Raw genomic sequence first — 22,739 nt, 5'->3', positions numbered from 1 at the left:
TGTGTGTGTGTGTGTGTGTGTGTGTGTGTGTGTGTGTGTGTGTGTGTGTGTGTGTGTGTGTGTGTGTGTGTGTGTGTGTGTGTGTGTGTGTAGGAGGGAGGTTGGCTCTGTGGACAACGGAGGAAGTGCTAGGGCAAAAGGTGAAACACTTTCTTTCACGAATTCCTAAAAACATAGACTTAGAGAAGACTTCTATCAGTCACTAATGAAACATGATGGTCTTCTTTCTTTATCCATGAACAGGCCATTTCCAAAACAGGAGTGAGAGTACAGGGATTTCATTTAAAAAAGAATTCTTTCTGAGGCCTACCAACAACTTTCATATACGGATTGCTTGAGTGAAAACTGAGGCTGCTTTTAGAATCAAGAATTTTAAAACATCTAAGATGGTACTGTATGTAAAGGGAAGAATTTTGACAGAAAAGAATACAAATTTTTTAAAAAGACAACACATAGATGATAAAACATAGAGTGCTGGTACACATTTATTCTTTTATTGCTAAACATTAAATGCCAGCAACTATGATATCTTCAAGTTAAAGCCTAAGAATGAATTACAGCTCAGTTGAAAGATTTATAGAAAAAAATACCTGTGTACCATTAGTATGTGGACATTCAATAAATACCACAGGACAAACTGATGACTAAGAGCCACATATCCATGAAGTGCATGGTTACAATTTACTGTTAGAACAGATAGTGACCTGTAAGAGCGATTATCAGAAGGTCAAGTTTAACTGCATGTCTTTTCAAACTGAAATGCTAAAAAGAATATATACATCCTTTACGGATTTTAAGTGATTAAAAACAACCCTGAAAAATGTAAACAGTGCAGAATAGAAACACTGAAAATAAAGTTTTACTGCTGAACAAGGGCCAACACAACACTTTCTTCAAATCCTCAAAATAATTCATTTTTCTAATTGCTCTACAGAAACCAAAATGGACTATTTTCATAAAGATGATAATATATCAGGGACACAAAGACCTTCCAAGTTATTATTTTATGTTATATATTTACAGTATATTCAAAAATACTTTTTACAGCTTACTTAAATAGAAACATGCTTTTCTAATCCATAAATAACACTAATCATCATCCATTCAACCACATTTATTAAGCATTTTTGATGTCTCATGCACTGTGCCAGGGATGCAAAGATGAGTATGACATGGTCCTCGCTCTAGAAGTGCCCACAATCAAGCTGAAGAAACAACATATAACATTTCCTTTCTTACACAATGAGGCCATTTCTGTAAAAATGGGACTGATGTGCTCAATATCCTAATAGAGTGTTTGCCAAATCCTGACCCAATGTAGCAGAAGACCAAGGTGTTTAAAAGCCATAAGAAAATGACATGCTTGGGGTTTTTTTTTCCACCCAGAAAAAGAAGTTTACAGGTAGGATTTCATCTATTAAATTTTTTTCTCAGTTTTAAAAAACTGACCTGCACATATATAGCATTTCCATTAATAAACTGCTTAGTTCATGTAATAGAATTAATTATGTAAGTATTTCATGGTATTCCCCAAACTTTACTACCTGAACACGTCTGCGTATCACTCTGTTAATATACTTGAATCCTGAAAGACTGTCTGCCTAAAAATAGAACAAATGCCTTTTTCCTAGGATAAACCAATAATTTGTACAGTTTTAAGTAGTGGTAATAACTGATGACCTTGAGTCATTAAAAATATTAAAATTATATTCAATATATAATTTCTGTTTAAGAAGGCAGGCATATTTATAATACAATCTAAAGTTTCCTTAAAAATGGTTAAAAAGTTTTAGTGCCTAAAAAGCAACTCAGTGATCTGAAAGAGGTGAACCCCACGAATACCTCAATTAGTGAAAAAGTTGGATACATGACTACACATGTTCTTGAGTATATGAGAGAAACAAATATTTTTCATCAAAGAAAGAGCTTGCTCAAATACTTCTAATACCAACAGCTTCACACTGGCCTATTGACTTCCCAGATCTTCCAGGGCTGCATCTCCAGTCCAAAAGATCTCAAACTAGGCAGGGCTCTTTCAGGCTCAAGAGGCAGTTCCCGGGCACTGGCAAATCCACATTTGTACTCACATGCAGCCATACTCACTCTACTACCAAGTCTTTCGTGGACCCACAGAGGTAGCTTAGGGGAAAGATGGAAAGCAAGGACTACATATTTAATTACCCAAAACAGAGAAACATCGGAGCCACTGGTGAGGACAGAGTATGGTTCAGGGCTTAAGGTAATTGCTTCTTGAAGACAGGGACCTAGGAGATAGGCCCCAGATAGCTCCAGCAGCACAAGAGAAAATATCTACCCTGGAAGGATTCCAAGCTTTGAAGCTCTGTAGAGAACAGTAACCCAGACTGCAGAAGGTCCTGTGATCTGTCTTGTGACCTGCCCCAAGACCCACCTGGCTCATTTCTGAGGTTCACCCCTAACTGTCTCAGCTCACATACTGCAGGTGGGAGATACTTCTGCAGCTCACTCTGAATGTCAAGGGTAGTGTTGCTTTATGAGAGTATAGGGACATATTATCAAAGAGGCAACTCTTGTGGGGCAAAACATGTCTCACCCTATTATAGACCCTACTTCCTCTTTGTTCATTTATTTGGCGTCATTTGACAAAGATTTTCCCTTTCATGTCAGCAGATCCTTTTACAGAATTTTATTAATTTAATTGTAATCAGACCTCAGTTGTCAGAGTACAAAATAACACAATTTAATTTAAAAATACTTTTCAAACAAGACAAGGGACAAGAGATATAGACCAAGAAAATGCTCACCTTTCCACTTGGCCAAAGTCTGGTCTCCTTCAAATCTGGATTAATGATGCTTTTTCAAGAAGTTTTTCCCAATTAATCCTACCCAATTCTGTTTTCCTTTACATTATTTCAACACGATACGTAGCCACACAAAAATGGTTTAACATGAATTTGCACTTGTTTAGAAATTGTTCCACAAGCATCTGAAGGTTGTAGGTTCAGTCTTTAAAACTAGAATGTAATCAGGGACTATGCCTTTCATTTCTTCTGTTTATCCCATAGTTTGGATACTCTGGATAAAGAACTTAAAGTTGTTGGCTAAAATGTAATTTTAAGGAAACACTTTATATTTCACACCAAGTAAGGTTTTCAATATTGTATATTGTAACTCAGAGATTCTATCAAACGAGTGCAAATATTACCGTGCTGTAACCATCCAGAGTCCCAGGGTCACATTGGCAGCCAAAAGTATACTGCCACCAAGCAAGATGAAAAATCCTATCAGATCTTTGACATCATTGTCTCCAATCACTGAGGTAAGAGTAGCATCTAGGAAAGAGTTTAAAATCCATTGTCCGTCCAAAGCAAAGCAGGGCACTGCATTAACAATAGCCAGAGCTCCCGAGAGGGAAATCAGGTACCTGGTTAAAATCGGTTAAGGAGCTCATGGTGAGGTCTGAGGGCAAAGCACATTTGTGGGAGTCAGAAGCAGGCATTTTACCAGGACTGGATTTGAGATTACAGGTGACTTCCTTCCTTTCTTTAAATCTCTGCTTACCAGTATAAACCATTGCTTCTTAGATCTCTACTATTTAAAACAAATGACATTTTATTTCGAAGTTCAAAAACCTAGACTAGAAAAATAAAGGCCAACCACTTGTAAACCAAGACAATCTGTAATGAACTCCTTCAGAAGACTGACTCTTTCTAATCCTTTAATTATACATCAAGAGAAAGGAATAAGAAATAAGAGAAAATTACTTTTTGATCCTTACGAAGTATACATTATATTAGATATATAAAGATTTTGGCCCCTTGAACTCTATTTTACTATCATCTGTAAGGTCATAGTGTAAATATTTCTGAGAAAAAGCTGCAGTCTACAAGGTACAATTTTGACTGTACACATTTTTTAGTAACTCATTTGTTAATTAACTTGTTACTAATTTGCTCATTTGTTTTGTTTCATTTTTTTTGCAAATCATTAAGGAAAGAAATTAAAAAGATTTAAAAGTGACAAAAATAAAGAACCTTTCCAAACTGTTCAGTTTATTCAAATTCTATATAATAACCAATTAAAATGTTTCTTTATATGCAAATATAATACGCTAAAGAACACATGAAATTTTGTCCTCTGAATGCTATTTTAGTAGTGGAAACCAGTTTGATCTCCCTTACTCCCAAACCAGTTTGATTCCTCCACTTGATCAGAGCCAACAGGCTCAGAAGGGGTGGAATTCATCACCGCATTAGTAGCTGAAGCGTTCATCCTTTATAAACATACTAAAAGGTTTTATACCTCTAAATTCAACTCTCAATTTGTATTCTAGGTTCCTTCCCTTCGACATCTTAACCTTTCTCTCCTCCCAATCTTTCTTCTCTGACTTCTTCCTCCCTAGGTACAATCTGATCTCTTTCAACTTTAAAGTCTCTTTTTTTGGTATTAGCAGTTAACTGATACTTGTAAGGTGTGTTCACGCTCTCTAATCAAGGTAAAACTGATGAAGTTCCAAGTAGCACATTTTTTTTTTTTTTTTTTTGCGGTACGCGGGCCTCTCACTGCTGTGGCCTCTCCCGTTGCAGAGCAACAGGCTCCGGACGCGCAGGCTCAGCGGCCCAGCGGCCCAGCCGCTCCGCGGCATGTGGGATCTTCCCGGACCGGGGCACGAACCCGTGTCCCCTGCATCGGCAGGCCGACTCTCAACCACTGCGCCACCAGGGAAGCCCCCAAGTAGCACATTTTAAAAACATCTTTCACGCCAGAAAGGATACTTGACAAATGTCTCCACAACCACAGGCAGATCTATGCTTAGAAAGTTGAAACGTGGAATAAAACTGGTGATGCTCACTAAAAAAGAAAAATAAGAAATATTATTATTTATACAGATAAACAACAGCATTATGAATTTTACCATATGACTAAAAATTGGGCTAGCCTATTAAATTGATTGAGAAAGCCCTTCCCAAACATATGCAGGCAGGCTCTATGGCCCACATATAAAAGCAATTGGCAATTCTAGAACATCTAATAAAAATAGTGGAATACAGAAATTCATGTCTCAGTGTACTTATATTTTGAGGTGAGAATATGATAAAACTGATTATATACCAACTATGACTACCAAATACAGAGATTGACTTTAAAAGTACACTAGAATTTATATCAAAAGAGTCCTTATTCTTTCAAAGAGGTATAACCTTAAAAGCACATTCACTCCAACTATCAATATTATGCCACTTAATCTCCTTCTGGTCTCGGTGTTTTTTTCATTGCTAAAACAAGGATTAAGACTAGGGGATTTTTAAGGTCTCCTCCACTTTGTGGATTCCATGATCCTGTTTTTGCTCAAAACATTTAAAAACTCTCTTATAATTAAATAGAACCCATAGCACACATTTCTGAATTACCCTGAAAAGGGACATTTCTACATTTGTTGAGGAGGTATTATACACTCTAGAGTCACTTAGAGTCAAACTAATAAATAAGAAGAATGACCCGATTTTTATCTTAGGATATGACTATGGAGAAATGAGAGAGCTTTTTAAAGAGTAATTTAGGGGCTTCCCTGGTGGCGCAGTGGTTGAGCGTCCCCCTGCCGATGCAGGGGACGCGGGTTCGTGCCCCGGTCCGGGAGGATCCCACATGCCGCGGAGCGGCTGGGCCCGTGGGCCATGGCCGCTGAGCCTGCGCGTCCGGAGCCTGTGCTCCGCAACGGGAGAGAGGCCACAACAGTGAGAGGCCCGCCGACCCCAGGAAAAAAAAAAAAAAAAAAAAAAGAACAAGTAATAAAGAGTAATTTAAAACCCACATGTCCATCAATTGATGAATAAATACAGAAAATGTAATATATCCATACAATGGAATATTACTGGGTTGGCCATAAAAACGAACGATGTACTGACACATACTACAACATGGATGAAACTTGAAAACATTAAGCTAAGTGAAAGAAGCCAGTCACAAAATATTCCATGTATATGAAATGTGCAGCAACAGGCAAATTTGCAGAAACAGAAAGTAGATTAGTGGTTGCCAAGGGCTGGGGGTGGGTGGGTGTAGAGAAGTAGAATGACTGCCTAATGGGTATGGGCTTTCTTTTTGGGGTGATGAAAATATTCTGGAACAAGACTGTGGTGATGGTTCCACAACTCTGAATATATTAAAAACTACTGAACTGTACACTTTATTTTTTAATTTTTTTAAACATCTTTATTGGAGTATAATTACTTTACAATGGTGTGTTAGTTTCTGCTGTATCACAAAGTGAATCAGCTATACATATACACATATCCCCATATCTCCTCCCTCTTGCATCTCCCTCCCTCCCACCCTCCCTATCCCACCCATCTAGGTGGTCACAAAGCACAGAGCTGATCTCCCTGTGCTATGCGGCTGCTTCCCACTAGCTATCTATCTTACATTTGGTAGTGTATATATGTCCATGCCACTCTCTCACTTCATCCCAGCTAACTGTACAATTTAAAAGGGTGAATTGTATGATATGTGAATTATATTTCAATAAAACTGGTATAAAAAAAGGAACATAAAAAAAAATCTTGTACAACAAACTAAGTTAGACTGTATGATCTTCAGCCATATGGAAAAGCTATATGTTTAATCCAATCATGTTGCCGCTGTTAAAACAATTATGCTGGCCCGGTTTTGAAATTATATTCATATAAAATTCATGTGTCATGCACAAATTACTTTATCATCATTATCACTATGATTCCAATCGCTTCTCGGCCTTTTGGCTAAGATCAAGTGTAGTATCACTATGATTCCAGGCATTCTTTGACATATGCTGCTCTTGCTACTGTTTTGGGAGCTTGGATAAATTTAATAAATGCTCAGAGAATATCTCAGAGATCATCTATGTGATATAAATGGTAGTGAAGGAAAAATGCGTCATGTGTCACTCTCCATAGGCAGACATGGGGTTCAGCTCCATCTTGCTTTATAAATTCAGATTATTTTCTTACTGCTTAAATTTCATTTCGTGTTTAAGAACAAGTTAACAAGACTTTGAAAAGTGATCAAATATAATAAATAAAATTAATGCAAGATGTGTACTGAGTTGCCACCACTGAGAATATATGCCATTGTAGCGATATTCTGAGGGTCTACCACAATAATACCCACCTGTGTAGTGAAGGTGCAGTGGATGTCCTACATACAACATATCGATTTGAGGTGGGTGTTTCACTTTTATTAAGCGAGTATGAGTTTCCAAAGAAGGTATTATACAGAAATTTGAACTTGAGCTTTTTTTACAATCTTTATTGGTTCTACAAACTTGGGTGGCTTCCACTGCTTTCCGGGCAGGTAGACATGTATGCTAGGGATAGAACATTAATTAGTCAACATTAAAAATGACTTGTTAACAAGAAAAACACCAAGTTACATTACTTCAGTATCTTTCATGTCACCTAGCCTATTAGGAATGAAGTTCATATAAAGGAAATGCCACTTATGTGTATCTACTATAAATTAGATTCAATTATTCCACTTTGGCCAAATAAGATATTACCATTATAAAATTTTTAAAGATTCTCAGATGAAATATGACATGTGAAATGTAGAGATTTTAATAAAATGATATGAAGCAAAAGGGCAATGGTTTTGTAGATTCCATTTTGGTTCTATATGCTTATTTTGTAATAATTATATCAGGCAAGCAAGACTGCTTCAGGGACAACTTACCAAACGCTTATTAAAATTATTTCTATAGGAAAAGCACACATCTGTAAGGCTGTGATTGTTACAGCATTCAGTCGAACCGTCTAGCCGTTTGTATGCTGAAGAGAAATGGTTTATTAAAATCTGTTATTAAAAAAAAGAAACCATTACATAGAAGTACATCTGTAATAAGAATTTTGCTTTCAAGACAAAAAGAATTAAGCAAAATGCATATGAATTCAGAAACAACTGTATAATTGACAGTTCAGCTTGTTAGCTACTCACTGCAGAGTTTGATTTTACATTATAAAAAGAGATACATCCAATTTGAAATCAAGAAGCATCAATTACCCTAGGTTAGTTGTCTTCATATAAACTTACCCACTCGTAAAGCTTGAGTTCCAGGGTCTCAGTAGGTTTTGCAATAACTCCAGGTGGTCAAGCACAAATATTTAATGAGCCACGATTAGATGTCCTAATGCTGCTGATCCACTGATCCAATTTCACAACTGAACTCCTGTGCTGTGCTGTTAGCAGAGTGAGCTAGAGCAGGGGGTCCCCAACCCCGGGGCCGCGGACCGGTAGCGGTCCGTGGCCTGTTAGGAACTGGGTCGCATAGCAGGAGGTGAGTGGGGGGCAAGCGAGCGAGCGAAGCTTCATCTGCCGCTCCCCATCGCTCCCCATCGCTCGCATTACCGCCTGAACCATTACTCACATTACCACCTGAACCACCACCCCTGGCCCCTGCCCTGTGGAAAAATGTCTTCCACAAAACTGGTCCCTGGTGCCAAAAAGGTTGGGGACCACTGAGCTAGAGGATGCCTAAGAGACTCTCATCCCTAAGGACATCCCTATTATATCAAATATCTATCCCACCTCCAGGCTTATCTTGAGGCTTTCCCCACAGAACCAGGGCAGCCCAATTGGACCCCACAGATACGCACATATTTGCCTGCATACTAGTAATCCAGTTACCATTTTTGGAAGATAACAGAAACAGGGCAAGTATCCCCATTATTCATTTATCTTTTCAAGTTCTTTGGTAGACTGCTTCTCTCGTGTCTAGGGTAGAATACGGCAGCTCAAATCACTGTTACAGCTGGAACAAAAATTTTTTTCCGTATATTTATTTTGGAAGGTTTCCTGCATTCAGCACATCAAACTTGTAAAGGAAAACTGATGCGTGGGGACTTCCCTGGCAGTCCAGTGGTTAAGACTCCCAGCTTCCACTGCAGGGGGCGCAGGTTCGATCCTTGGTCGGAGAACTAAGATCCCACATGCCACGGGGTGTGGCAAAAAAAAAAAAAAAAAAAAAAAAGAAAAGAGGGGAAAAAAAAAAAAAAAAAAAAAAAAAAAAAGAGAAAAAAAAATTGATGTGTGGCAAGGACCAATTAAACTTAGAATCTTATATACCTACTACCATACTCATATGTGCTGAAGAAGAGAAAGTAAAGTTATCCCCGATTTCCAATACTACGAAATGCATTATTAACAAGAGTGTCTTTAGGAGTGCTGGTGTGAAAATGGTTGTTGATATGCAATCTGACTTTATAAGGATTTTATATTTCAGGAAAAGGTTTTTGTTTGTTTTTAAATCTTTTCTTTTTTTCTTCTAGATCACTTGGTTAGACTGGATGTCCTTAAACACGCACTGTTGCCAACGCGAAGAACAAAACAGAGGTGAAGTAAACTAACAGATGCATCAATTTCTCCTCTGCAATGGCTGGCTGTGTGGGTAGTTTTGCCTTGTTTTCTTACCATAACTGAATGGGTATTTAAATTCTGGGTGATGAGTAATATTTAAAATATGAAAGCAAACTGTGAACATCTAATGGCACAAACTTGTGCCTATAATCACTCATCAGCCCTAACGGTAAACTATAAGGTAAAAAGGTGTTTAGGATTAAAAAAAAAAAAAAAAAGATCCAGGCAAAAGCCCTCAGTATTTTTTCTCATCAGTTGCCAAGTCACACCAATTTTTACCTCCTCATTATTTTTCTCTTTATTCCCACTAAAGGGTAGACTCCAATTCTTTCTCACTTGACCTATTTGAAGAGAGTCCTAACACATCTAGTTTACCACCTAGCTCTCATATGCAAACTTGTCCTACATACTGAATGCTTCAGATTAACCTTCCAGTGTAGAACTCTGAGAATGTAGCTCTTCTAATCCAAATATCCAAAGACTCTTTGCTGCTCCCAAACAGTCTAAATGCCATAGCCTAAAACGTAAAGACTTCTACTTTTTTTTTTTTAGTCACCTTAGCTCATATTCTTCTCTTGCTGAACCAAATTATTAGCAGTTCCCTGACCAACTTCTAGTCTGTGGTGCCGAGGTTCATTTGTGTCGGTCTCCTGAAATTAAACTCACTGTTGAGGCCCAGCTCAAGAGCTGCTGCTATGAAGCCTGTCCTCATCTTTTCAGTCAAGACTGACTGCCATCAACTCTCACAACTCCCAATACTTTTTGTCATTAATTATATTTAACCTTGTACTGTAATGTGGGCATGGTCTAATTCTTCGATTAGACTGTGAGGTCTTTGAGGGAAAAGTCTCTCAGTATCTTATATAAGGTGAATAACTCAATATGCACTGAATACATAAATGGTGTTCTATGCCACTTGCCTTTGTATCAGTAATGATTTTTAAAAATTTACATCTGATGCTTGATTCTTATTTTTTCTTGGAGGAATGTATGCAATACAGAATCGAAAAGTCAAGAATTTGATATCACTGTTGATATAGCACGTCTGATAATACAACAGCTTAAAGGGGCCAAGCAGGTATCAAATAAATGAAGTGGACAGTGTGTGGAAAAAATAGGAAATGGTGGGGGTTGTGATGAATTAGAGAATATATACCTTGTTCTAAGTAGTGTTAGCAGCCGGGCCACTCAACTTGGGGCCGAGAGTCAAGAGATCATCTATTTTATTCCATGAGAAAGAAGTCTGGACCCTCATGTGAAACCTTTTCTTTTTGGCTGTGCTGTGCAGCATGCGGGAACTTAGTTCCCTGACCAGGGTTTGAACCCGTGCCCCCTGCAGTGGAGTCTTAACCACTGGCCCACCAGGGAAGTCCCGAAACCTCTTAAATATTAAATATTGGCAGCCAGTTAAGAATTTTAAAAATATTGTACAAGCGAAACCATATACATCTGTCAAGGCTGGCTGGATTTGGCCTCTAGGTTACCACCAATTTGTGACCTCTAGGTTATGGCTTCTTCCTATGGTGATTAATCCAATTAAAACATGAACTGATGGCTATGGCTACCATGACAAGATGAAGCGCCTCCTGACATAGAGAATTTCCCATTATTTTGTTCTCATGTGAGAAGTAAACTTGATATTTCTCTGTTTATCAATTTAAAAAAAAGTTGTACATTTAAAAATGTATTTGATTTTAGAATCTTTTCTACTGGATCACATTAAAGGACAAGTCACTTAATTTCTGTGACTCAATTCTTAACCTATAAGACAGGTATTATGCCACAGGTAATTTTCACATTAGTATACTGCTATCAACATGAGAGACCAATCCAATTCTACTTTGGAAGGCACATTCAAGACTGCAATGGGAGGGCTTCCCTGGTGGCGCAGCGGTTGGGAGTCCGCCTGCCGATGCAGGGGACATGGGTTCGTGCCCCGATCTGGGAGGATCCCACATGCCGCGGAGAGGCTAGGCCCGTGAGCCATGGCCGCTGAGCCTGCACGTCCGGAGCCTGTGCTCCGCAACGGGAGAGGCCACAACAGTGAGAGGCCCACGTACCGCAAAAAAAAAAAAAAAAAAAAGACTGCAATGGGAGGTCCCAGAGGCATTCATGGGTTCAGTTTAGCTCTAGGAAATTAGAATTCTCCCTTAAATCTCCCCAGACTGGGAAAGAATTAGGGAAATTAAGGCCAGAACAGTTTCATAATTCCATTACAAGGAGAACCTGCATATTCTGAATGTACCCTAAGATGGGCCCTAAATACTTGTAGAAATAGTCTAGTCTTCAAAGGATGGTCTAGACCAGAGGTAATTTTGGAATAAGGCTGGAAGGAAGAGACTTTTTCAATCTACAGTTCACAGTACTCACTACTTTCTACATCACTAAAATGAATTGAACAATTTTCTTACCCTAGCTTAATAAATATATAAATGTAACTAGAGTTCCAATATAGGCATGCAAACCTATTTATTCTATTTATTTATTTATTTACTTATGGCTGCATTGGGTCTTCATTGCTGTGCGCGGGCTTTTGTGGCGAGTGGGGGCTACTCTTCATCGCAGTGCGCAGGCTTCTCATTGCAGTGGCTTCTCTTGTTGTGGAGCACCGGCTCTAGGCACGCGGGCTTCAGTAGTTATGGCTCTAGAGCACAGGCTCAGTAATTGGGACACACGGGCTTAGTTGCTCCGCGGCATGTGGGATCTTCCCGGAACAGGGATTGAACCCATGTCCCCTGCACTGGCAGGCAGATTCTTAACCACTGCGCCACCAGGGAAGTCCCTTTACTCTTAGTTCTATGGTAGAATTTATACCAGCACCACCTAGTACCAAGTAGTTAAAAAATTATAAACTCTGTCTCTCTCTTCAATTGGTGAGAGCAAAGAAACCTTGGATGATACCTTGATATTCACAATGGGAGAACAGACACTTTTTTCTAAACATTAGAGACGATTTGAGCATAAAAACAATCTGGGTACTCAAACTATGTGGAAAAGATTTCCAGAGTTTTCCTTTTACTATCTTAAACTAAGTCAGGAACGGCCTTTTCTCACTTCAGTTAAAGATGCATAAGACAGGACAATACTCCCTGTGCCAGGCAGTTACAGGTATATACCCTCATCTCCTTTGAACAGGAAATATAGGCTATTCAAAGGGGATGCCCGTGTCTCTACTCATAGCTTCATTTTAGGGAGCTGTTGCCTTTAGTATTCAATCTCACTCTTTTTAAAATGCCATTCGAATGCTGGACTTAGTAGTCTTTCTTATTCAAGACAATGCTTCCAAGAAAGAAAAAAAGGAATTTAGCTTTAGGCATATATGAAGATTGTCCCCTGAATCTAAAGAAAGAGGATGCAAGCTACTTGTTAGAAAATAATCCCCAAAAAGAAACAAACTAGTTCTTGTCTGTAACTTTTAGTTTCATTCAAATCACTAAGTGGCATATGGACACAGAGCAATCTTAAATTAAGCAGAGGCTTGAATATGAAGAGGGGAAGTTTGTTCTGTTCTGATGCAGAATGAAACTAGAGATTTATTCCAGGTACAAAGGGCTCTAAGCCTCACCCAGTGTCCTTTTTGGGGCTTCCTGGAAAGGCCATTCAATCTGCAAGGAGAGCGTGGGACAAGCTCCTTAGGCTTGCCCCATGTACCAAGGGCAGAGGTGTAATTAAACCAGCCTTGGTTCTGTTGGTGCTGCTCATAGTTTAGCAGGTTAATGTTTAAAAATCAAAAACGAAAGGACTGACAGAAGAAAAAAGTAGTTCCCAACAATTTCATAAAATGAATAGTCATTTCATGTGGATTAACCACATTTTTCTAATTTGCCAGAAATATACCTGTTAATATTTTAAGGAGAACATCTAGTCTGCTTAATTAATACCTTAATTAATTAATATCTTAGGGAATATCTTTAAAAATTTTAAATTACACCTGGGAGAGTCAGGGTATGAAATGAGGCCAGAAATGATTGGCTGGGACAGCTTATGAGCACTTTCAGGGTCAGATCTTTCCAAGGTGGCTTTATTGTTTTCAAGTGGTATAAATTTTCAGAATTTTAATTATGTATATTGAATTCTACTCTAAATGGAATATGAATCACTTTTGGATTATGAGCTACTTTGTATTATCATATTTGGCTATATCTTTGCCATCTACTCATAATGTAGGATAACAAAGGTCCTTAGATACATGTAAAATAATATCAATCCATAGTTTTCTTGTTTTTGTTTTTTTTTTTTGCGGTACGCGGGCCTCTCACTGTTGTGGCCTCTCCCGTTGTGGAGCACAGGCTCCGGACACGCAGGCTCAGCGGCCACGGCTCACGGGCATGTGGGATCTACCCGGACTGAGGCACGAACCCGTGTCCCCTGCATCGGCTGGCGGACTCTCAACCACTGCACCACCAGGGAAGCCCCGTAGTTTTCTTAAATGTCCATAGCCACTTTGGTCAAGCCTGCCATTAAAATTAATCTAGTATATTTTTAAGTTACATTTACAGTCATTAAGATTTCTACAGTCTGGCTAAGTATATGTACTCCATTTAAAAATGATTAAATGGAGGTACGGGTTTATCAGATACAGTCATCATGTAAAATCAGCAAGTATCCTAATACAGTCGCTCCTAAGGAAATGAAACATATATTGAAGAATTATTATTTTGGGATTGATTTTTTTATTAGTGTGGGAAGAGTAATATCTGCTTTGGGTTTTTAAACAAATACCTCCAAAATATAGCATATGATCCATAATAGTGAAATACTCAAAAAGTTAATAAGGAAAGAGTTTCAGAGTATTTCAAGAAAAATTTCACTTCCATTCTGTCTGCCGGAAAAAAGACAAAAGCTTAAACATCTGAAATGCAGATATTCTAAATAAAACAATCCTACTGGAGAGAGCTTTATTTGATTACGATGTCATTTTGGCTTTTGTAATTCAATACAGATTGTACTAAGTTTATAGAGAAACTTGAGGAAAATGATAAAGGACTTAAGAAGTATGAAATTATGGATTATTTCTCTTACAGAAGAACACACTGTGGATTACACACCCGAGTGAAAAGATGTGATACATGGAAAAACATGAGATGCAATATGAAGTACTGGGTGCTACCTCCGAGGTATTTTTGCTCCTCTGCCAAAAATGGATCCTGAATCTAATCACGCCTCTGGACCTAACTACCATCTATAGGAAATTTGGGGGATACCGAACATGTTAATGATAAATTTGACAAAACAAATGACTCAGTTTCTTCAATAAATGATATTAAAAATAAAAAATTAAGGGGGAATTGTTACAACTTAAAAGAGACTTAAGAGGCATACCATCCAACTTAAACCAACTATAAAAACAAAACCAGAGAAGAGTGCAGGTATTAGGAATTATTGTTAATTTTGTTAGGTGCGATAACAGTACTGTGGTCATGTCTAAAAGGTCATCATCTATTAAAGATATGCTGAAGTTTATGAATGAAATGACAGGATACCTGGGATGTGCTTTAAAATACTTCCCTCAAAAGTGGACAGGCTGGATAAAAAAAATGGCAAAATGTTGATAATTGCTGAAGCTAGGAGAAGGATACATGAGGTTTCATTTATACTACTCTCTCTCTCTCTTTTTTGTTTTTTGGGCCGTGCTGTATGACTTGTGGGATCTTCGTTCCCCGACCAGGGATTGAACCCATGCCCTCAGCAGTGAAAGCGCGGAGTCCTAACCACTGGACCACCAGGGAATTCCCTGTACTACTCTCTTGACATTTATGTATGTTTGAAAAATGTTTACAATAAAAAAAATTCTTAAAAATGGGTTATACATGGAAGACATTTGAAAAAAAATTTTAAATCAGTTCTTACTACTTTGTCTCTGTTGTACACAGTACTTTAATACAGTTATTCTTGATAATTAATCATATTTCTTAACCCCAGTAGATGAAGACAAGTATCCAGGTATTTCTTGACTTAAAGATGTAGCCTGTGAGCATATTTTGTGCTTTCCAGCACTTTCAATAATTTGGGTCCCCATAATTTTGTATGAAGAGTTGGCAGACTGATTTTTCAGAGCTGGAAGAGCTAAAAATAAATTTGGAAGCTTCTGAGAATAAACTTGCTTCACCCTGTCGCCTACTACACAGAACAACAGATGTGACTTCAGCGGGTATTTTCGGACACCAAGATGACTTCCTCTGGATGACTGCCACACAAAAAAACCCTACCCCAAATAGCTTTGGACATGCCACCATCCATACAGCACAAGGGTATTTAATTGCTGGAATTTAGTTAATTGGTTATGTTTGAGCTTGAATGCTGACTTAACACAAGTGTTTTTTAAATGCTGAAAGAATTAGATACTAGAGTTCTGAAAATCAAATATGAAATTAGTTAGAAGTTCAACAACAATATATAATAAACAAAATAAACATATTAGTATCTAACTTACCAAGAAGAATGTTTACTAGTTTAGGCTTATTATTACTTTACTGATTTGTTTTAAAGAAGTTAGGACAAAATAAATCTACAGACAGGATCTAAGAATTAGCAAATGGCAAGTACTGCTGCTTGAAGCATTATATTATACTGAGGAAATATACACACCTCTAACTGGGAAGCTTAACTGCTGTAAAGTTGATGCACTTATACAGTAACCAATTTGGGGCTCATAGGCGATGGTATCGAGACATTCATTCCAATCTTGTACATTTGTAACAGGACAATCCTGTAGATGGGTGACAAGGTCTCCCACAAAAAGGCCTCTGGGTCCAATGGCAGGTGAGTCCTTGGGAAGAGGGCAGAAATAAATCAGATAATGTGTGAAGACAAGCTATGATTAATCTGAGCAAATAATAAAGACACTGACTTAATTAAGTAGACTATTTTGAATAATGTAGAAAATAATCCAGCTTTGAATCCAAGATGTATAGTCCTAGAAAATTAACAAAATAACACCCAACAATTATAGTTACTTTTCATATTTCACTAAGATTTTGAATTTTTCACAAATGAAAACCAAACAAACCCCACTTGCTAACAGTTAAGATTAAAATGATAAACTTTTTCCCAAACTGCTAATTAAAATTTTTTGTGAAAGTAGTCATCAGAATGCCTTCAATGTCCTATATCATCAATGGATAAAATTATAAGACTTATCTAAACACAGTCCCAAATATGCAGACAATACCGTCAGCACAATGAACACATGAGTACATGAGGCAGTTGCTCACAAGGTAATTTTCCTTGTCCCAAAGTGTGAAGAGAAGACTTGATACCATCATAGTAGTCTAAGGGAGTGAAATACAGAGTTGAAGACATTAATTTAAACTCCCACGAAATGTTCTGCTGGCTAGCCTAGGTTCCATCTTTCTTACTTCTTAGGAGTAAAGACATCTGATTCAAAAGCAGAGTTATAAAAATAAACAGTAAAGGTAAATGATGCATTTAATCAAACTACAGTTAGAAAGTCTTTATACTATCCTTGTAACACAGAACAGAAACAATTTTCAGTATTTTAAAAGAGCCAACGTAGTTCACAAAACTATTTCTTTGATTTGAAAGGATTACAGTAATTTCTTCAGGAGAAACTGAGCATTCTGTATATGAGAAGAGTTTGAATAAAAGCTCCTGACATAAAATGCTAAGTGTTACATCACAAAATCTGGTGAAAGAATACCCCAAGTAATCTATTATTTACCTCAGCAACTTCAGTGATAAGCACCCCGACTCCAGTGTAGTAAAACGGCAAGAGAATTACAGGAAGGAGAACAAGAGCTAAAATACCCAGGAGTGCAAGGACAAAATTATGCCAGATACCTGAAAAGAGGGAAAAAAAGGAGTAAGCTCAACCAGGGGCAGGGATGATATCATTCCAGGTAGTTTTACTTCATAATACTTAGGCATTCTGATAAATTAGTAAAGTAACCAGAAGAAGCTGTGAGGCAGATAGATCTACTTATTAGTACAGAAGACAGATGTTCAGTTAGAGGTTTCTTCCATTTCAGATATTAAAATCTAAAATGAGCATGTTAATACAATACTAGGAAGACCACATGCTAATATGATTTAACACTATTAGAATCTATATTCGATTACATATATACCTCTATTATATATGTAAAGGTGTGTGTGTATATAATGAATAGAGTATCTTCTACTTACTACTCTTTTCTCAAAAAATGTATACATATTAATTTAAACATAGTTGTGAAAAGAAAAACATACTTGTGATCTTTGAAAGGAACTTCAGAGCTATCAAATAAAAGTTATGATGAAGTAAAAAACATTCTTGCTGAACTGGGGTATGTGTCTTACATCAAGACTATAACTATCTCTGCCATCTCTGCAGAGATGGTTAGGTGAACCCAGTGGTGTGCTGGAGCCTGCTCCTAGCAGCTTGCCACAGCTGACTGGGCCTCTTTAACCAACTCCTCCTTCAGGAACTTCAAGTTGGCGCTTTGAAATTGGCCACGGTGGGAGTATTTACACCACAGAAACCAGCAAATGCTACATATCAGAGCTCTCCACCCTCTCCTCCAAGGCTAGATGTTAAACATTCACTAGCATACCTCTAGATTACCCCCCCACCTCCCATACCGATCCTTGCCCTCTAGTACAGTTTTTCTCATAAGGCAGGGTGGAAGCACTACCCACTCTCTGAGCAGTGTGATTCTTAGCTGTGCAGGTCTTGTCCCTTACAATACAGGATATATAGCATTCCCGACTCCATCCTCTGAATGTCATTAGTGTTCTCCAGTCACTGAGACAAGCAAACAACTGCCCCCACCCCACACATTCCAAATATCCCCAGGAGAGTGATAGCACCAGTGGTTGAGGACCAGTGTTCTATAATGATAGAAACATAACTTAAAAGACATCTCCCAGACTCTCAGGAGGCTGAGTGTGGCCATATGACTATGTTTCAGCAAAAGGATGCAAGTGGAAGTGATGGGGATTGTCTTACTGGCTGGAATGTAGCTATGATGGAGCTAAACCTGAGTCCATGATGCAGAAGCTGCATGCTGGGAATAGTAGAGCTAAGACAGAAAGAGTATGAGTCCCCCAAATCATAGAAGTATCATATCAGCATCGAACTGCTTACATTTGCAATGTTTTATGAGAGTTTAAGTCACTGCTATTTTTAGCTTTTACAGCAGCCAGATACCTAGCTAATATGGACCATATTCACAATGTAAAATGTTCCTCTAGTCCAGGACATATTGGGTAAACAATATTTTCTGTTTTGCACACAGAAAGATCTTTTTTTTTTTTTTTTTTTTTTGGGGGTGCGCGGGCCCCTCACTGATGTGACTTCTCCCGCCACGGAGCACAGGCTCCGGACGTGCAGGCCCAGCAGCCATGGCTCACGGGCCCAGCTGCTCCGCAGCATGTGGGATCCTCCCAGACCGGGGCACCAACCCGTGTCCCCTGCATCGGCAGGCGGACTCTCAACCACCGCGCCACCAGGGAAGCCCCAGAAAGATCTTTTAAAAACACTAATGGTATCAAGCTATGTATCACAAACTATATTTTGCTTTTTCATTTATGTATTTTCGACTTCTTCCTTACCTGCACATTCATATCTAACCCACTTCTTATATCCACTACAGAGTAATCCATTTAAAAAAACACATATTGACTTATTTATAAGGTTCCCTACTAAAGATCACTTAGGCTGTTTTAACTTTTTCATACAATGCTGCACCAAACAGCTTTGCTCATATTGTTATGCATCTAATTAAGAATGCATCTGAGGGTATGGAAAATTGCACAGAAATGGAATTATTGGGTCAAAAAATACATGCATTAAAATTGACCTCCAACAAGTTTGCATTATATTCTCCTAAGTGGCATATGTTTCCCCACCCTCTAAACAATACTGGATGGGATGCTATCATAACTTTAGACTGCCATCTGCTAGGTGAAAGGTAAAATCTCATACTGATTTCTATTTCTTTAATGATGAGTGAGCTTGTACATTTTTCATGCTTATTAAATGGTTATTTGTATTTTTGTCTGAGACTTGCTTACTTCTATCCATTGTCAGTTTACATTTTTTGACTGGGTTGTCTTTTTTTTCTTAAATTAATTTATATATATTATTATTTGTAATACATACACTGAGAAATTTGTTCTTCTGTACGAGGTATTATAATCATTTCCTCCAGTTTGTTTGGCTTGGTTTATAGCTTTGCCTATGCAGACATTTTAAATTTTGGTGAGGTCAAATGTCTCCTTTTGCATTAAGCCTTTCCCAGTTCAAGACTATAAAAGACACTCACCTGTGTTTTCCTGTATTGTTTTCATATATATATATTTTTTTTAAATTTTCACTCGAGGCATGTGGGTTCTTAGTTCCCCCACCAGGGATTGAGCCCATGCCCCCTGCAGTGGAAGCACAGTCTTAACCACTGGACGGTCAGGGAAGTCCCTAGCATCATTTAAAAAACAAAATTAAAACAAACAGAAAAAATCTCTAATTCTTTGACCCACCGGAATTTACTCTAGTGAAACTAATTAGGAATACAGCTATACCACCCCACCACCATGTTGCTAGTCCCAAGACAATTTCACAAAATAATCCAGCCCCATTGATTAGATATGCCACCATTACCATGTGCTAAATTCAACTTTCCCCTTAACCCCTCAGGATGGCCTAAAAGCTTGCACCCGACCTCTCCATTATCAGGATGACACCACCATACGATCCTGGCTTTTCTCATCCAAGCAACAGTCAGAGGGGCACACAGCAGCACTGCTTCTTTGACTCTCTGGGCAGGACTCTCCTATCTCTTGTCAGGGATGCAGCTGGTACCAGACCACCCTGCTGGATTCCAGATTTGCCCATGATGGCTAAACTGCAATGCAGGTACCTTTATTTCCTTTATTTAAACAATCTCTTGTTCATTAATTAAAGTAACAAATTTTTGTTACAATTTTTACTTTCTCTAGAGCAGGGTTTCTCAACAGTGGCACTACTGGCATTCTGGTCCAGATAATTTTTTGTCGTGGGGGACTATCTTGTGCACTGTAAAATGTTTAGCAGCATCCCTGGCCTCTACCCATCAGATGCCAGTCGTACCCTCCCTGTTTTCTCTATTTTCTAGGTACAATATTTATATAGGCAAGTTTTTTTCTTTCTTTAGAACAGGTATTTTATTTTTTGCTTTTTCTATTACAAGGGATGTATGTACCAAGTATTAAAAAGTCAATACACACACAACATATTCCACAACTGAGCACCACTCCTTAACTAAACAGGCAAAGAAATGACACTAAAAGACAGCACCTGGTAGTATTTGGGGGAAAATAAAAAGACTAAAACAGGTTTAAATCGACTACTACATCCCATCCAATATTCAATACTACACAATCCAGTGCATCTAAAAGGTAGTTATGCAAAATGTGTTAATGTCAAAGAATACAACCAAAATTAAGATGGCAAACTAAACCTATATAACTTTTTTTAAACAGGAAAATACTTTATATATGCATGTAACTGTCCTTCTTTTAAAGAAAATCTGCAAGCAACGTTATCTACTTCCAGAAAAACCATATATAGAACTACTAAACGTATTCTTAAAAGTATAAACGTGAACATTTAGAAAATCTATAACTTTAAAAACTTATCAATAGATGAACTTCATATTTAAAAGAATGTGAAAAGAAGTCCCATTTTTAGCACAGTTGTATAAATAAGTCTTTTGATGTGAGCTTCATGAATTGTCCTCCTTCTGTGACCAAATATTACAAAAACATAACGTTTTTCAAACTGTATTACAGAACAAGACAAAACATCTTAACAATGTTATCTTATATAAAGAATTACTTTTGTTAACCTTTTAAATTTTACTTTTACTAACCTATCACAACCTGACCCTTAGACGTGTTAGAGTCATTAAAAAAATTCTTTTCTAGAAACAGTACACAAAAAAGAGGCATATTTATTTCCCATCACATTACTGGAAGATGCTTTCCGAGCCTAAGAAGTTTCTTCTCTCCTTTTTACTGTCTATCTTTATTCTTAGCGTGTGTTAAGATATGAGTTTTCAGGTTAGCTGACTGAGCAAAAGTCCTATTACAGCAATCGAAGGGGCACATGAAGGGCCTGTCTCCGGTATGGATTCGCAAATGGGTACGCAAATTGAAATCCAGGGAAAAGCTTTTTCCGCAGCCTTCGAAGGTGCACTGAAAGGGCTTCTCTCCCGTGTGCACCAGTTGATGACGTTTCAGTTTTGAGCTCTCAACAAAAGCTTTGCCACATTCTGCACATGCGTGGACTCTGGGACCATGGGTGTGCAGATGCTTTCTCAAAGCAGACTTATCTCTGAACATCTTCATGCAGCCTTTGTTAGGGCAAGCTATTGATCTCGGGGGCTCTTCTTTGGTTTCCTGGGGCTTCTTTCTAGTAAATTCTGCCACTTGTTTGGGATCTGAGAGGTCAACGCCAGGAATTCCTCCAGGAGGCAGCTTCTTCCCCGTTATGTACTCTGAATAACCAAGAGCTAGTTTCTCACCAGCCTGTCTAGTCTCGTGGCCTCTCTTATTGCACGCGGAGCACATGGTGACGGCGAACATGCCTTCCAGGGTTTTGACGTGCACCTGCTCCTGCTCCCACTTCGTGCTGCCCACCTCGGAGCTGCTTGCCGCCCTGGCCTTGCCGCCGGCATAACTATTATTATCGCTGTGCTTCCTGCTGTGGCTGTAGGCCGAGGGGGACGTGGAGGGTGGTGACAAGGGAGCCAGGGTCTCCTGGAAGCAGTTGTTTTCGTTGGCCAGGATGGCCATATTGTTCTCCAGGTTGCTGACCTGCAGGTCTTCAGACTGGTAGTAGCCCACCACCTCCTTCTGCATCTGTATCATGATCATTTCCTGGTTGTAGTCCCCTTGGCTTGGGGTGCTGATAATGAGAGGCTGCAGCACGAGCAGAGACGTATGGTGGTGGCCATCGTGGACACAGTTGCCGCTGATGTCTTCGTACTCCTTGGCTGCCTCAACCGCCATGGGCTCCACAGGGACGGCCTCCACAGGGACGGCCTCCACAGGGACGGCCTCCACAGGGACGGTCTCCACAGGGATCTGGTGCAGCTCCACAGCATCTGCATACATCTCCGAGTTTTCTGCGACGATGTAGAAAGTGTTGTTTGAGGCCATGGCCGAGGGCTCTTCTGAGGCTTTGGTTACTGGGCAGCGAACGAACGACAAGATGGCCGCGGAAAAGAAAGGCTGTGAGAGAAAAGCCCGAGCTCCAGAGGAAAGAGATGGCGCTTCCGGTGCGGGACGCGGAAAACGCAGAAGACGTGGAAGCTTCCGGACCCGCCTCACACGTTCGCTTTGGGGCACACCCCCCCACCGCACATGCGCTTTACGTCACCCCGCACACGTCACCG

The 22,739-nt window shown here is 38.9% G+C and overlaps 2 protein-coding genes across 2 annotated transcripts in view; both read right to left on the bottom strand.

Annotated features, from left to right (window-relative positions):
* Positions 1-462: 462 nt before the first annotated feature.
* Positions 463-22,739, bottom strand: part of MBTPS2 (membrane bound transcription factor peptidase, site 2) — a 38,770-nt gene continuing 16,493 nt past the window's right edge. The window contains exons 5-10 of the mRNA XM_007464385.1: positions 17,048-17,166; positions 15,955-16,135; positions 7,687-7,781; positions 7,126-7,321; positions 4,755-4,830; positions 463-3,403 (exon numbers count right to left, since the gene is read on the bottom strand). Coding sequence (XP_007464447.1) covers positions 3,181-3,403; positions 4,755-4,830; positions 7,126-7,321; positions 7,687-7,781; positions 15,955-16,135; positions 17,048-17,166 — 890 coding nt within the window. The 3' untranslated portion in view covers positions 463-3,180. The remainder of the gene's footprint in view (positions 3,404-4,754; positions 4,831-7,125; positions 7,322-7,686; positions 7,782-15,954; positions 16,136-17,047; positions 17,167-22,739) is intronic.
* Positions 21,355-22,503, bottom strand: YY2 (YY2 transcription factor). Its single transcript, XM_007464386.1, has 2 exons — positions 22,378-22,503; positions 21,355-22,329 (listed from the first exon to the last, which is right to left on the bottom strand). The coding sequence occupies exons 1-2, from the start codon at positions 22,501-22,503 to the stop codon at positions 21,355-21,357; spliced, it is 1,101 nt and encodes a 366-aa protein (XP_007464448.1).

The sequence above is a fragment of the Lipotes vexillifer genome, unplaced genomic scaffold, assembly GCF_000442215.2.
Source record: "Lipotes vexillifer unplaced genomic scaffold, Lipotes_vexillifer_v1.1 scaffold2993, whole genome shotgun sequence".
Classification (NCBI taxonomy): domain Eukaryota; kingdom Metazoa; phylum Chordata; class Mammalia; order Artiodactyla; family Lipotidae; genus Lipotes; species Lipotes vexillifer.
This window is presented reverse-complemented; position numbering and strand designations above follow the sequence as displayed.

Coding starts and splice junctions, on each gene's coding strand:
- YY2 (XM_007464386.1), bottom strand. CDS start 22,503: ATGGCCTCAAACAACACTTTCTACATCGTCGCAGAAAACTCGGAGATG. Junction 22,330..22,377: donor TCCCTGTGGAGGCCGTCCCT/GTGGAGGCCGTC, acceptor GCAGCCAAGGAG/TACGAAGACATCAGCGGCAA.